This window comes from Anopheles gambiae, chromosome 3 (assembly GCF_943734735.2).
Source record: "Anopheles gambiae chromosome 3, idAnoGambNW_F1_1, whole genome shotgun sequence".
NCBI classification, from domain to species: Eukaryota; Metazoa; Arthropoda; class Insecta; order Diptera; family Culicidae; genus Anopheles; species Anopheles gambiae.
In genome coordinates, this window is record NC_064602.1 from 2,081,289 (window position 1) to 2,097,130 (window position 15,842).

General features: G+C 47.7%; 1 protein-coding gene across 4 annotated transcripts in view; it reads right to left on the bottom strand.

Moving 5' to 3' along the window:
- The window catches only part of LOC3291603 (laminin subunit alpha lam-3), a 77,360-nt gene that overhangs the window by 59,095 nt on the left and 2,423 nt on the right, over window positions 1–15,842 (bottom strand). For 3 of the 4 annotated variants that reach the window (XM_061660357.1, XM_061660356.1, XM_061660359.1), the window contains one exon: window positions 14,607–15,242. In XM_061660357.1, the coding sequence (XP_061516341.1) occupies window positions 14,607–14,907 (301 nt within the window). In that variant the 5' untranslated portion in view covers window positions 14,908–15,242. Of the gene's footprint in view, window positions 1–14,606; window positions 15,243–15,842 lie in introns of those variants that run through there. The other variant, XM_061660358.1, reaches the window with a different exon arrangement.

Genomic DNA, 15,842 nt, shown 5'->3' on the forward strand with positions numbered 1-15,842 from the left:
TAATTAAAACGATGCTGCCAAACGGTTGAGTTAATCACAAACAAACACACACACACATGCAGGCGCGCGTACAGGCGGTTACGGTGTCTCATGGAAAGATGAAAGAGCGCACGCCATACCATCACTCAAGAGTAATAATTTCCCCGCGCCCCATGTTCTTGCTCGTGGTAGCTTCCCCGCGTAGCTGCCCGGGAAGCAATAATCGTTCCAAAAATATATCCTGCGTGTTTGAAACTCTTCTTCACATAGCAACACGCACACACACACACGCGCTCGAGATGCCATTACATTTGTCAGCTAAGAAAGGTCGTAAAAATTGGGCCCCGGAAATCCAGAACAAACCCGTCTCATCGCAGCCCACACTCAATGTTCGGGGCGGCTGCCCCATAACATCACAAAACAAACAAGATCGTCAAGCGACCCAAAAGTACAAGCGGTGGCCTTGCTTTAACGATGTCATGTCACCCATTTAGTGCTGGAATTTCTCACGGTGCATAAGTTCTCGATCAGTGAGGCGAGGTGACAACTTCACCACTTCACCGAAACCCAGTACGACCGAGAGTGCGTGGTCCATCTTCATCGTCGATTGGGGTGCTTGCTTAGCTGGCAAGTTTACGACGGCTTGTAATGGAGGCTGAGTACTGAGATGTTCGATTGTGTGGTGTCTGTTTGTTGTGTGCCGAAAATTATGAGCACTCATTTGGCAGTAAAACTTAATCGATACATTTATCACTTTCTTTAGCCGGTTCTGTCGTTTCCTGGCCGGGGAAGATTGATGCAATTGCGCTTACCCCTTTGGACGGTGTGTGGTGTGTGTCAGATTTATAAGACGCATGGTCAGAATTTGACTCTGTTGCAGTGCATTTCAGGCCTTTTTACAACCAAAGAGAAAAGAAGAGATGCTGCAGGAATGAAATAAACAACGGTGGTAATAATAGTAACGGCCGTATGGAAATAGATTGATGGTATGTGGGTTGGTCGGGGGTAAAGAAGCATAATGACCAAAGACGAAGAACGACCACCCCGTGCAGCTAGCGGAGTGATGTGTGTGTGTTGAAGTTCCAAAAAAACAGGGTAAATTAAGACGTTAATCCTTTGACTGTTCAAGCGAGTAGCGAAGGCATTTTGTGTTTGTTGAATTGCATTTGGAACGCGAGAGAAAGATCTTTAAATGTATTATGCATTGAAAGGAATTTCAATGCCTTTGAGGTTCATATTTATTGCAAAAACAGATAAATCAATGCTTATTTCAAGATTTCTTTGTGATCGTTTTGCAAACTTTCAACAACTCCACCAGCCGCGATCCTCAGGCCACAAATACCTGTGGCCTGATTGGAACATCGTCATCGTTGAGCTGACCAAAAATGGCATCCAAAATACATTCGCCGTCTCGCAAGAAGCACGAACTTTGGCAAAGCCACTTGTTGCACGCCATACACAATATTCATCCTTGCAGCCAATCTGCAAGGGATGTTGTGGTTTCTATCCACATTTTTCTCCCCACACTCCCCGCACTGCCGAAAGGATCGTTTGTATTTCTTCCCCAGCATGAGCTCCCCAGCCCGTGAATGCACAGTTGTGCGCTCGGGAACATTCTTCGTCTTACAGTTTTATCAATTAGGCAATATTTCATAATTAAAGACACAAGCACTCCACGAATTGGCCCTGCTGGGGCTGAAGGGGAGCAAGGGTAGCTATGGGCTCCCGACGGCACAGCTCCAAACAGATGGCGCGACATGCTGCATTATGAAAATTTAATATTGATTTAGTGTTGGCGATCGCTGGCTCGTTCGCTCGCGCCAGGATCGTGCACAGATTCGTCGTCTAACGCTCTCTGCAGCGCCCGTACCGTTAGGCCGTGGCCCTACACAATGTTTAAAGCAGGTTGAAGATGTCTTTATTTTGCGGGTTACCGGGAGGGGTGTACACCTTTGCCACCCAACCCTAATGCACCTCAGTCTCAGGGGGGCAATAAACGAACGCGCCGCTTCTCTATGAATAAATGTACATATGTGCAGCACACGACGAAGAAGCCGACGACGCCGACGACCACGACGACTGCGGCAAAATTAATGACTTTCAGCGGCTTCCTCGTAGCATTTTCGCTTTGTTTTCTATGATTTCTCCTCTAAAAGCACCTTTTTCCATTCTGGAAGCTAAACCGGGATAAGATGGCAGCGATAGAGATATCCCGATAGCTCCGAAGGGTGGGCAAGCGCCAACATAAATGGCTCTTGTTTTCGAAATGATTTATTGATGCTGTTTTGTAACTCTCCCGAATGCCCTCTGGCCCCGCTGCTGTGAGGCTGCCGTACACATTCCGACAAAGCACAGAAATTCATTCTCCCGTGCGGCAAGCACACTGTTTTTTCCCCGATGCACCGATAGAGTGCGATGAAGCCGTCGCATACGTGCCATGCATTGTCGTTTATTCAATTAACACGTTTTTATGAGCATTATGAGAGGGCACCCTCCCCAGCCCTGGTTACTTAAGTGAGTTGGTTAAACAGGTGTATTTAGCTAATAATGCGCGGTGCATTGACGATGTTTACCATCGGATTCGTCGGAGGGAATATTCAAAGGATTGTCTTTGCTTTTAAGCAGCCATTCAGGGTTAAATAAAATCGTTTCTTTGTCTCATCAAATCCTCCCCCCGGAGCTAATTATGACATTTTTAATTCCCTTCCAAAAATCGCTTAATATGTTTAAACAGCTTCAATTATGGTACACCACCCAGCACAACCTCGTGGCACTCGAACGATTAACAAATGCTTCCCACGCACCGGTATGTTTACTTTTCGCCTGCAAAGCCATGTGGCTTCCGAAGCGCAACCTTCGCGAGGGCGGTAACGCACATATTAAAACGCAACAATCGAATTTCCCCCAATTGGAAGCGAACCCCGTGTGCAACATTCGCTTGAGGCGGGCACAGCGGGCTGCCGTCATTAAGGTCCGTGTTGCCGATGCACATAAATATTCAAATTGTCTTCTCGCTGGGTTTATGATCGTATTTTACGCCAAATTAACTTATAAAATCAAGACACACACACACACACAAATACAGACAGCAATAACCCGGGTCCCGGGTAGCATGGATGTCGGGGTGGACCAGCACGAGACGCCCGATACACGATGCATTGCCGGTCGGTCAACGAGGCAAACGTTAAATTTACTTTCGTCCACTAATATTCTTCGTTGGTACCACGGACGCACCATAACCGATTGTTCCAGCCCCAAAACATCGATCAACGTTCAAGGCGTCTCCGGCGTTTCTTCGCAGCAGCCTTTGTGCGCACCAAAACGGCGAGGTGAAAAATTACCTCACCAACGCTACAGCAACGAGCAACGAGTTCATAAATTTCACCACCAAACAACAGAACGGCGAGTCAGAAGAGATTCTGTTTGGCAGGTTTTGTGTGTTTGTGTTGTTGCAGCAGCACAACAAGGGAAGTGTTCCGTGAGCATGTTATTCTTACCCGGGTTTATTTTGCACGTAAATCATACCGCTGTTCGATCGTTCAAATATGATCAGATACAACAAAACGGTCTCGACTCTCTGGATGGAATGGTTGGATCTTCCACAAAGAAGCCTCCATTTGATCATTTATTTCGTTTTTCACTGTGGAAACAATTCGGCGTGAGGCAAATTACCACTCCCTACTCACCATCGTTTGCACGGACAATCGATCCAGAATCGATCCCTTTGAATGAGCGAGCAACACACATTCGCATTCTTCCCATACGCATACGCACTCCCTAGCCATGTGCATTTACCACCGTTTGCGGGTAAGTTAGTGGGACTTCTTAAGAGGGGAGTTTTGAGGCGGGCAGACGAGGAGAAGTGTTTCATTTTAACCAGCACTAAACACTGTTTGTAAACATGCTCCGTACGGCAAATACATGACGATGTGCACTCGGGAACGGCGGGATGCACACGCTAGGCATGAAAGATGTGTCTGCTGTGTGCATTTTTCGTTATTAATAAGCAAACACAGCAGAAGAACATCGTGTAAAGAACAAGGCTTCAAAGAAACAATCTCACAAACACACACACGAATACTGCAACACGGTCGTGCAGAAATTTTAATTGAAATTGTATGTTTACTATTTCACTCCAAAGCCGTGTCACTGTGACGCGCGAGCTAATGGACTATTTGTAAACACAGTTTTCAATAAAAGAAGATATCTTACAAGCTCATCTCGTTGGCTCGTTTGCTACATGAACAAGAAGACAATGAAAAATAAACCCGGTGCAGGAACATCTTCGTTTTGCGAGTTACGTTCCGCTCTAGTTCACCTGATAGTATGCCATCTAGCCCGGTCTGCCCACGGGGACGGTGCCCTACATGGTTAAAAGCAGTCATTTACCCTAGATTTACACACACTCGCTCTCGCTCTCTCGTCGTGAATGAGATGGGCCTGTCACAGTGTTACCTGTGACCACCAAGCACTGGTTGGTACTTGGCACCACCGCCCTCTTTCAAACGCACCAAACCGTTAATGCAAAGACGCTTAAACACTTTGACCTCCGCTCGAGCGCACCAGAAACGGTACAGGTCGCCGAACGAGACGACAACGGCTGAATTAATGATCTACTTGTGGAGGGGGCTAAGACGCAGCACACACAAAAAAAGATAAATCTTTTTTGTTAACGGCTTGGTGACTAATGGCGTGTGCGGCACGAAAAGCTCGTGTTAGTGTGTGTGTTGGTTTGCGCTTCATTCAAACAAACCGCGACCCGCGTGTTCCCGCCAATCGTTCACGGCTTCGCTCGAGCGTCATCCGTCGCACTTCACGCGGTTCTCGGTGACGCTATTTTTGGCCGAAAAGGACATCCCGCGGCTGCGGTGCGGAAGAGCGCAGGGACACGCAGGGGTCGCAGAAAGAAGCAATTAATGTGCCGATGCAGAAAATAATGCCACGCAAAGGCGGACGGGGGGAGCAGCATCATCCGGCGCAGTGCGTAAGGTAGGTGTGTGTTTGTGTCTGCGCACACCCGGTTGGACGCACGTGGAGCATGCGCGAACCGACGGTGACAGTGAAATGTTAATGAACCTTAATAACCGATGGAAAAGTGGGCAAAGTTAGGTGACAGTTTGGAAAACATTTAGCTTTAATTACTACAAAAATTGTGTAGTTTAATAACTTACTTATTTCCCTTCAATTTTCTACGACAAGAGAGCATGGCATGACGCATCGCGGAGCGTAATCGATTTCGCACCCAAACCAACCGCTTTCCATAAACAAAAAGGTAATATATTCAACGAGACACAGATTTCCGCCCGCCAACTCTCGTGACACGAACGGTACGAGCGAACGGTTGGATAAAACGAAGACCAGACATGACGCGGTGCCCTTACTCTCAACCCGTCTGGCGAATGATACGTCACTTCCGGGCGGGCAGACACTGACTAAAAGCGGCGGTCCAAGCGTGATCACCGCGTGACAGATGACAGAACGCGTGCGCGACGCCCTGACGCCCTGTTCCATCCATTCCAGGGCGGGCTTGCCCCGGAAGGGCATGATTTCGAGTAGTAGAGTGAAAATAAATCTGGTCACATACACAAAAACCCAAAACGGGGAAAATTACTTCTAGCACGAGGACGCAGCGCAGCGGTGATGAATTCTGGCACGAGCGAAAGGCACTAGAAGAACCAAAGACCAGAGTGACATAAACACGGACGCGTCGTTACGCGTCCCTCGTCTTTTCAAACCAGAACAGAGAGTCGATGGAGAGTAAACAAAAAAAAACATTATGAACTTGAACCGAGATCGACACCCGGAGGCACTTGACACTGGAGGTCTTGTTTGTCTGAGGGCGCTCGGTGCTGAAAGACATTCACACTACCAGCAACAGCAGCTCGCGATGTGATATCGATAATACGACTTAATTACATCGCTTTTACTTACATGGCATCGAACAAGGAGAATGCTTTTCTCTTTTACTAGCAGACTCATATCAATTAACTGTAGCAGCGTGACAAATGCATTGCTTACTGCAGATTATCGACACAACGGCGGGTGTGACGACTGCGGAAAAAGTACTCCTCCTTCACGAGACACAACCCCGGCGTATGATTAATTGGATGAAACCTAGCCACTACAAACAAGCAATTGGATGCTTCTTGGTGAAGTGTTTTCTTGCTCCCAACCACCCCGGAGGCCAACGAAAGCAACCCATTGCAATGACCGGAGTGCATAAGGGAGTGCCTGCATTCTAGAGTGTGCTAAACACCAGCCATGATCCCCAATCAGTAGCTCGTTTTTGCCCGGCTAACAACAACAATCTTCCAGTGCGGCGCAAATTGCCCGTCGGAAGAAGCTGTAAGTAAGTCCCCGCGCGCTGGGGCGCGCTGGGAAAGTGTAAGGCGTGAAGCTAATTACTAGCGACTGGCGACTTGTTTAGAAAGTGTTACATTACTCACTTCGATGAGTTTACTTGGTTGCCGGTTGTTGCGTTTAATTTTGTTTTGTTTCGTTTTGCATTGCGAATGTTCTGTGGACGTGGTTGCGGAGCCGATGACTTATGAACCATCCAAACCATCTTCTTGTTATTGCTTCTGCATTCCATAGGAGCAAGTAGCACGCCGTTCAACTAGTTTCCTATTGAGGTTACCACCAATTGATATTGCGTTTAGTGCAGCGTCATCATCTCGGGAAGGAAAATCTTGTTTCAAAGCCCCAAATTATGGTTTATAAAATTGCATGTGTGTACAACAAAGTTTGCTGATTGATTTAAACCATCTTTAAAATAGTATTCCCCTACATCTTAAACAACCACAGCAACCTATGTAATCCCAACGAAATCTTCATCTTCAACTCGATAAAAACAACCATAAACACAACATGGTTCCCCTTCGTGATGATACCGAAAACCCCATGTTGAAGGACTTTCCCGAGGGCTTTAACACTCATTCTCTAAATGTTTGTCTTCCTTCCTTTTTTCCGTTTTTTACACCTCCCCTAGAGACGATCGAACCGGTCGATCGCGTGAGCCGCCGTCGCGTGAAACCGTCCCATATGCCGAAAAAAGGGCAAATCAAATCAAATCCACACACACAGAACCGAGAAAGGCATTGCACTGCATCGGCAAGGCGCCATCTAAATTACACCGTGCGCGCGGTTCCTTTGTGCATGGGTATCTCTCCCCTTTTCGGGAAGTGTCTGCTCCCATTCTTCGGCACCCTTACGAGACGAGTGCCGTATGTGGGCAAATTTCGATGTCGATGCACGATCGTGCACGGGGCAGGGACCGCGCACAGCTCAGCGAAATTACTTTGCATCATTTGCATGCAAGTGGTTGGCTGAAGTCGCCTGAATGCAGCTCTGTGGGGGGTGGGGTGAAGAGAGCACAGTGACTATCGGTGTGACCGGTATTTGCTTGTGTCCTTTTTTTGGGTAAAGAAGATTATCAACGGCACCCTTAGGGCCGCCGCCGCCGTGTACGAGAGCGCCTTATTTGGTGGCATGGGTGTTTCACTGTGTATTTTCCACGCCCTTAGCGCGTAGTGGTTGGCTACGGGCGGGTGGACAAGCGATATTACATCAAAGATAATTGGGGTTTTAACACACACTGACACTCCGAGTCGGAGCCACCCGTGTCGCTTCGGTGTGATCTTTATTAAGGGGTTTTGGCGAGATATTATCGGCACATAAGGTAGAGTTTTTGAAAACATTTTGCTACAAATTAAGAACGAGAGCATTAAAATGGCGTTTTACATTCAAACAGATAAAGCGACAATATTCAGTGCACATTGTATGTTCGCCTCGCTGTCTACTTATGTTCAGTTCCCATTTGTGGTATCATTTGTTACGCTCTTGACCCGCCTGACAGCATTGACCTGCCGCTGAAGTGATAATCTCTCTCAGCACGCTTCCATGCAGTTCAATGTGTTTCCGTTACTTTATGCTGATCGTCCGTGCATATCTGCCATCCCCCCATTTTCTTACTCGTTACTCGTCCGTACCGAGCTAAACCTCATAAACCTAAACCGCCCGCTGCACTTTGCACCCTTTGCGCATCCGATCTTCCCGATGCGCGGTCCCGATCCGAGGGTGCGTTGATTTGTTTATGCGGCCATCACTCTTCCAGCACCGGTATCAATCCAGCCACCGCACGGCAGGATGATATGGAAAACAGCAGCAGCACTACCACCAGCATGATCAATCCATTGCACCCGGTCGGATGTGGCGTGCGTTCTGGTTTTGTTGCCGGTTTTGTTTTTGTCGGTATCATCGCCGTCGAATCATCTTCTCCCTGGTCGTGTGGGAAGGCGCACACGCTTTCAATGCACGCGTACAGCAGGGAGGATCGCTCCGCGGGAAGGCAACCGGTTTCCCAGAGGGATATCTTCCGCAGTACAATCTCGGGGTACGATCGAAGCCAACCCTAGCGGAGAACAGTGCACGATCAAGATCGTCTATCCGTTACAGACTAGAATGGTTTCCAGGCAGTGTGCAGGCAGGCTGGAAACGGGAGATTGCATTTGACGTGATCTACCGGTAATTGCATACTGCAGTGCATCGTTCTGCCACTCACTCGTGACTTTCATGCTGATTGGGAAATTTCTCCGAAACCAACTCCGGCCGGATCATGCCCACAGTTGAAACATCATAATTTGCCTTTCAACGGAACGTCAGTGAGACGTCCTATCAGCTGAGTCAGGTGGACTCATCGCATCTTGAAGCTGTAGTGTGTGGATTTCACTATTGAAATAGTGTTTGAAATTTGTCCATCTTGAGGCTTTGGCAACGCACTGCATCCACTGCATAGTGATTTGCGAGCCAAAACTACTTTTCTGCATGTACTACATGTCATTACTCGCTCATTGACAATGCCACGAGCGGCTCATTTGTAAGCTCATAATGGGTACGTGTGCATGCCAACGAATGCCGAACGGCTTTACCTTATGGTCGCATCGCAACACGCGCAAGAATAGTGCCCACCGCCCCAAAGCCCGCCCGTTTTACCGAGCTTTCACGTGGCCCCACTCGATGCGCAAAAACCGCTCCGCAAAAACCTCTCGAAAACCTCATGCATCTCGCTGGGCGACCTGCCCATGATGCTGCCCTCACTCTCGAGATGAACCCATGAATTATTCATCTCGTCCAGGGATGTAGGCGCAATAGGCAAACGTGCCCGCCGCCACAACGAGCTGCCAACAAGCCGACGCTACTCGCTGAAGTACTCACTTAAAATGGCATTAGTCGAGTGGCGCCTCAGACCACCTCGAGCCGACGAAAGCTTCTTCGCGAGTGTTGCATCTACCCGTGGACAGCTGTTTCTAGTTCCACTGCCGCACCACAACACCGGGGGGGATGGGACGAAATGAGGGAGATCTTCCTAAAGGGTATGATTATCGCTACTGGCTGTTGCCGATCTTGCTGATTGTGGACCCGCCGTTGGACTTTCTGGCAGCATCTTTGCAATCACACAAGCAAACCCAGCCGATGGACCACGACAAACGCGAGAGAAGAGTGAGGGCCGTTATTATGGAGAAGGGAAAGATTCCGTGATTTGCACCTTATGCAAAAGTGCAACCCATCGATCAATGGAATCCCAAGCGATCGGAAGCCAAGATTGGGTACTCTGTGTGTGTGTGGCGTCAAGGCAAAAACAAGAAGCATCCCCGTACATAAAGGAAATTATGTTCGGAACGATGTTCAACGTCGACAGCGGGACGAGTGAACAAATTGCACAAGCCGCGGGTTTACGACTGCCTTTTTGCCACATCACACATTTCAGCAACATCTGGCCGAGCTGTGGTTGATCAAGCGGAAACATTACACTGCCGACAAACTAGCAGATCCTGCAGGAAATGTGTACAGGCTTGCTGATTGAGGAGAAATTCAAGAAGAAATTGGTTTCTGGAGTTGGCTCAGAAAAAGTGTTGCACATTGGGGAGTTGGAAATTGGATCACCTGAAAGCTTACAGGGTTTCTTGGCTCACCGAAACAATTCTCAAAGATTTACTCTCCAATCCATCCTCCGCCAGTAAACATTATATTCAAGTTTAATAGCCTGAAAGTATAATATCCACGTCACAGATATTTTCAGCATAAATCATCCTTCTTCTCTCACACACACACAGACAAACAACCATAAAACTACCACATTTCCATACTGAATTTGTTTGCTTTCGCTCCTGATCGCTGAAGATCTTCGTAAACATCCAACAACCAAGGCAGATCACGCACTTTATCGAGCTCATCATTCAAATCTGCAGCGCCATAAAACCAGATCGTTACTGTCCGCACGCGGGGGAAATTTACGACCCACGGGCGACCGCGACGACGCACATCGGTAGCAGGCAGCAGCATCATTGTTTCTTGTCTTATGTCTACCGATCCACTGGGACAACTTTAAACAATCACTGGCATGAGCCAGCCAGCAAGCCAATGCAACATTGCGCACTGACATCGGTGCGCAGGCAGCCGCACACAAACAGCCACAAAACATACAATGACGAATGAATAATGGGCCGGAATGCCGCAAACAAAACGGAACCGAAGGCAATTAGTTGCTCCCGAAAATGTGCAGCCAACCCAACTGTCGATCAATTACTCTAAAAAGACGAAACATGTTAAGCAAAAAAAAATCAATCTCATCCAGATGCCTGCTTTGAAGATTCAGTTCAGCATCCGACACGAGTTCTTTCCAGCCGTCAAAAATACGCATTGTTGTTGGCGCATCTTTGGAAACGCTTTTTTCCAATTTCTCCCACACCTCACCTAGCAGCTCATCCACGAGAAAGAAACTCCATCGAAATGGATCGCTTTGCCATTAGGAAGCTTATCTCGGCTAAGCGACGTAAAGTGGTAAAAGTGATAGCTTCTACACCGTTTCAAAGAACCTTTATTGTGTCATTCGATGCTCATAAACGATCGAATCCGTCGATGGAGCTAAAGAATACACCCACCACACCCATCAAAACGTTAAGAGAGAAAGAGAGACTGTAGAAAAGGTGTCGACAGACAGTGCACGGATGCATTCCGAGCGGGATCCGATTAGCTAAACGGGGTGGATCGACATCAAGATCAACAAATCGTGTGCATTGTGCCGCCGGTCTGTTCAGCTATCATGCCGCCCTGATACGTTAATGACCATCGAATGATCACGCCCGGACAACAGGATCAAACGCGGGAACCCGATCGTGCAAAAGCGCTGCACTGCACCGCTGGAAGATTGATCGGGAAAACCTAACCCCCTGCTCAAGGGCGGCTTTTTGGTTGGGATAACGGAAATAACGACGATTTTATTATAATTCGACCTCGCCCATTGCTTATCTAAATCGTATTTTAAACGATGCATTTTGGGCAGTTGCCATGCAGTGGAAGGTGCAGTGGAGGGAACTATTCTTACCCAAAAAAGAAAGCTTATCATTGCTTTTAAAATATTGTTCAAGTAATAAAATTCTTGAAGGATCATTTTTTACATATCTTAAATTGAGGACCTTAAAACTTCAAAATGTTACAATAACTGTAACCGAATTTCTCACGACGTTCGAAATCCTGCCTCTTGATGCCTCAGCACTCTTTCTCAGCCACATAAACACACAGCAGCACACAAGCTCGCAGCAATTCATCACGCAAGAACGTGCAGTAGCTCTTGGCCTGATAATGAATTCATAACATTGCTGCCCTGAAGGGTGTGCACCGATTTCAACGAGACCACCCAGAAGCTACGCACGCCCATACACTTGCTGCAGCCAGGTTCGGGTGATTGAATTTCAATAAATTTACTCTTTTCGCCTTATCTGCGCCGCAAATTACGAACGGCGGGCAAGTGGCGCTTTCACGCAAGCTGCAATAATGTGAAGCACAGTTTGATCAACCACACGATCACGAGCCCATCAAACCGATCGCTTTCAGGTTGGAAGAAAACTGACTGGAAATTAATTAGCTTCACCACGAAATGTTTGCTCATTGAGCCAAGGAACATTCCCACCGCAAGCAAACAGGAACCTCACGGATGCGCTGTCTACTCCCAACGTGTCTTAAACTGTAACCCTCCTGCCACGAGAGATCTTGCGCCTAATATGGTAGATGGTTTCAGGATACGAAAAAAGGCCTTCCCTCAACGCATCGGTCCTGAACCCTTTGGCTCGACTTGACTGATGGAGTGCTCACGGGACCTTTCAACGTCCACCAGCGTTCGTGTAAAGCTTCAGCAAATTTTCAGCTTCCAACAACCAAACCAGGCGCACATTTAATAATCAATTAGTCGGTGCAACCTTTTTTTCGGGAGGCACTGCACCCGCCTCGAAGGTGGTCGTAAATCATCCAATGTTGATCTTTAATTATAGACGCGAGCGCACTGAGATGATGGAAAGCACTCATTGCATTATGAAAAGTGTATTTTTCCTCATGATTCGCAAAAGCAAAAGCATCCTTCCTTCACGGTGAATCAATTTGAGTCGATAAACGGGAGCATAGTCCCTCAAAAGCGTTACAAAATAACGCTATTTAATTACTGGCCGCTACTGTAACGTGCAGGAATAATTGAAATTGTACTAAAATAACATACTATAAATAATCCGTCAAGCCATTTCAAAAATAAACTTCAAAATTACACTCAATTATTCCGTCGAGCCGGACGGTGTGGGAATGAGCCGTAAAGGATGGATCGTTGTTTTACGACCCTTCGAGCGTGTTAAAACATCCTGCACCTTCCTTTCCAAAAAAACAGAAGTGCTGCCCTCGGCGATCGGCTCTCGATTATCAATTAGCAACCAATTTTTCATTAAAAATAACACATCATCCGCTCATCGGACGGCCACCGAGCAGCATAATTAAATATTGATCCTTCGGGAAGAGTTCGGGTTCGTCACTCCGTTCGCTGATGCCATATAATTACTGGATATTTGTTACAAAATATGAGCTGTGCATACGTCTGCATTCTAACAGCACAAGCAACAGCACGAGTGTGTTGCTTTTTTCTCCTTTGAAACAGATAAATAAAAGCCACTTTTCGTCTCGCTTTTCTTTGTTTCCCCCCGCTTCTCATTACCAATTAGAAGGCGAAGGATAACAACGACCAACGGCCCACGATCACGAGCGATGTTCTAGGTTTTTCGGGAAGAGGGTCTCGCGGCAAGATTCTTGACCGCCCGGGTAGCATTATTTATGCTCGTAAACTGATGTTGCCGTGTGGCAAGCGCTCATACCTGATGTTGCACCTCTACTATTTGCTATCTCTTTCTCTATGTTACGCCCTTCTCTTTCCTATATTCCCTCGCTAGCTGTGTTCGAAGGGCTTTGAGACAATCGCTTTCGCTGAAGAGTGCTCATCACAGACACACATGAGAATCACACAAAAATGCAGAAAATAAAGAAAGCCGCCAAAAGCTACTCTACTCCGACTGCCTTGGGAAGTGATAGGAGTGTCCACAATCATCTCCAAAACCCGATGAGTGCGATACAATCTTGGACACTTTATGCTTTGCGCTTCCTTCAGTCAGGGAAAAAGGGACACTAATGCTCACAAGCGTTGCGTAGCGTTTCCCACCGTAAACGGATGCGACACGACCAATTTACCTGCCCGTGGGTTGAAAAGGGAACGTTTTAAACCTCCTTCAAAACACACACACACACACAGAGGGAAAACAATCCCTCGAGCACAATCCTCGATAAAAACAAAAGGGACCTCGCTTTGTGGGACCAGCTGTCTGGCGCACAGGAAACGTTCACTGCCAAGAGCCTTTCGATTGCGGTCCTTCGAAGGTTCGCCCGGCTTCCTCCCAGTTGTGTTACCGATGCGGGTGGCAGATTTATGTGTTCCTTTATCACACCTCTACCACCTCTCCATGCAACGAGGGCAGGAAACCCAGCGTAAAAACCAGCAGCAACAGCGATCAGATGCCCCCGAGATTCATTCCGTATGTGTCCTTCGTACGAATAAACATTTGTAAACGCACGGCCGAATAGAAGAGGCCATCGCAGACAGACCAGGAAGCTTCCACCTTTTCCACGAAAACGCACTCACAATAACGCACTCAACAATGCGCAGCGGAATGTAAGCAATTAAAAAGTCCAATTGTTGTTGGCATCTACCGGAGGTCGGAGCTCCTCCAACTCACCAGGGAGCCCGGCCCTATTCACGATCTCTCAAGCATGTGTTCTTTGAACGTCGAGCGATGTAGAGGGAGTGAAAAGGTGATTGAAGCTATGCACACAAGCTATGCATCGGCAAAAGGGAAGATGGTGATGAACTGCTTTTTAAATCGCTTTTGTTCGTAACGCCACGAGACCGTCGAGTGTCTGCTTTCTAGCTGTTGGGCTGAAGCAGGTGGGTCTTAACACACATTGCTTGATTTGTGCTTAATTTATCAAGAACCAAATTAGAACCGACGCTTTTGGATTTGTTTAGAGCGACACTCAAAAGAACAAAACCATTCCACGAACAACGGCAAAGAAAACAACCAGCCAAACCAGTTATTAAACGCGTGCTATTACTCATAACTCTCCACCCGAGGGTATTGTAACTTCATTAGCACATACAACCCTATAATTAACAGTCACAAATTAAAGCCTCACGACCCGAGGACCAACCCGAGGTAACAAATCAAAACTCCGCGTTCTTGTTCTAATCGAACGCGCGTACGCACCTTGCCGCCCGGAGTGTCGTGGCCGATGATGTCGCCAGATCTGTCTCGTACGCCCCTGTCGGCTTCGCACCACGACCGGAAGAGCCGTCTCGTCACTAACGCCCGACTCATCCCCAGCCGGCAGTGGACCGGTTGGTTCGGGCTGTTCCCCATCTACGTCACGGCTTTCGCGCCGCAACATCGCCTCCACCGTCATATCGTCGCGATCGTGCTGCCGGATCCCGGTCACGGCACCAACGCTCAGCATCAGCAACGTCACTAGCGCACACCGTGCCACGAAACTCTGTCGTCTGGAACGCATTGTGGAGCTCACTTTTTCACTTTTTTTTTGCTATTCTTCCTCGCTCACACACTCACTTTGCTCTCTAACACTTCTTCCTTTCTTATACCCCACCACACACGACACACGAGGCTTCCGTTTTGCCTCCGTTGTGCGATCACACTACGATCATTCGCAACAAATATCGCACGCTAATCACTGCACTGGCGGGCAACGCACTTGCTTCTTTCGCATTGTTGGCACACACTTCTTTCCGTACACTTGTTGTGCTCACTTATCACAAACCATACAAAAAAGAGGGGGATCTGTGCTAACTACGGCGCACCACTATTATCGACGTCTTAGGGGTGAAGATTCTGAAAAAAAGGAAATGGAAGAAAACGTGATGTTTAGTTTGCATGTTGTTGCATCGCATTTGACACGATGTTCTGCTCTCTCTCTATTGCTCCCTTTCGTGAAACGAACGTCTGCTATGGAAGCACATTTTATACACTCGATAAACAGTTGATGACACGTGCAAATCAGCATCATTACGCTACTGGTGCTAGTTTTATGCGTCCACCATAAAACAAAAAACCATGGATCGATCTACATCGTTTCGTCCATTTCCACCCGGTGTTGCCAACGCGCACACACGATCGCACAGAACCGGTAACGAACGGCCTCGAGACGATGCTTCCAGCGGTTGTTGTTTTTCAAGATCGAATGTCAAAAATCAGCTGCCCCGGAGTCTGTAAATGAGAGCTCCCACCGGCCGTTCGCACGCAAACCGGTTCCTCGGCACCGGCAAAATACCTCCCTGTTATCGCTATCGCGCGCCCCGGGTTCGCCCCGGCTAGTCCTTCCTTCACGTGGTGAAGTTTATTGGCCTGTGCCGCAAAATAGTATCGTTGGGCGAGAAAATTATTCAACTCGATTTTCGGTATTTTGATCATTGACCGAAACCTCAACCCTCG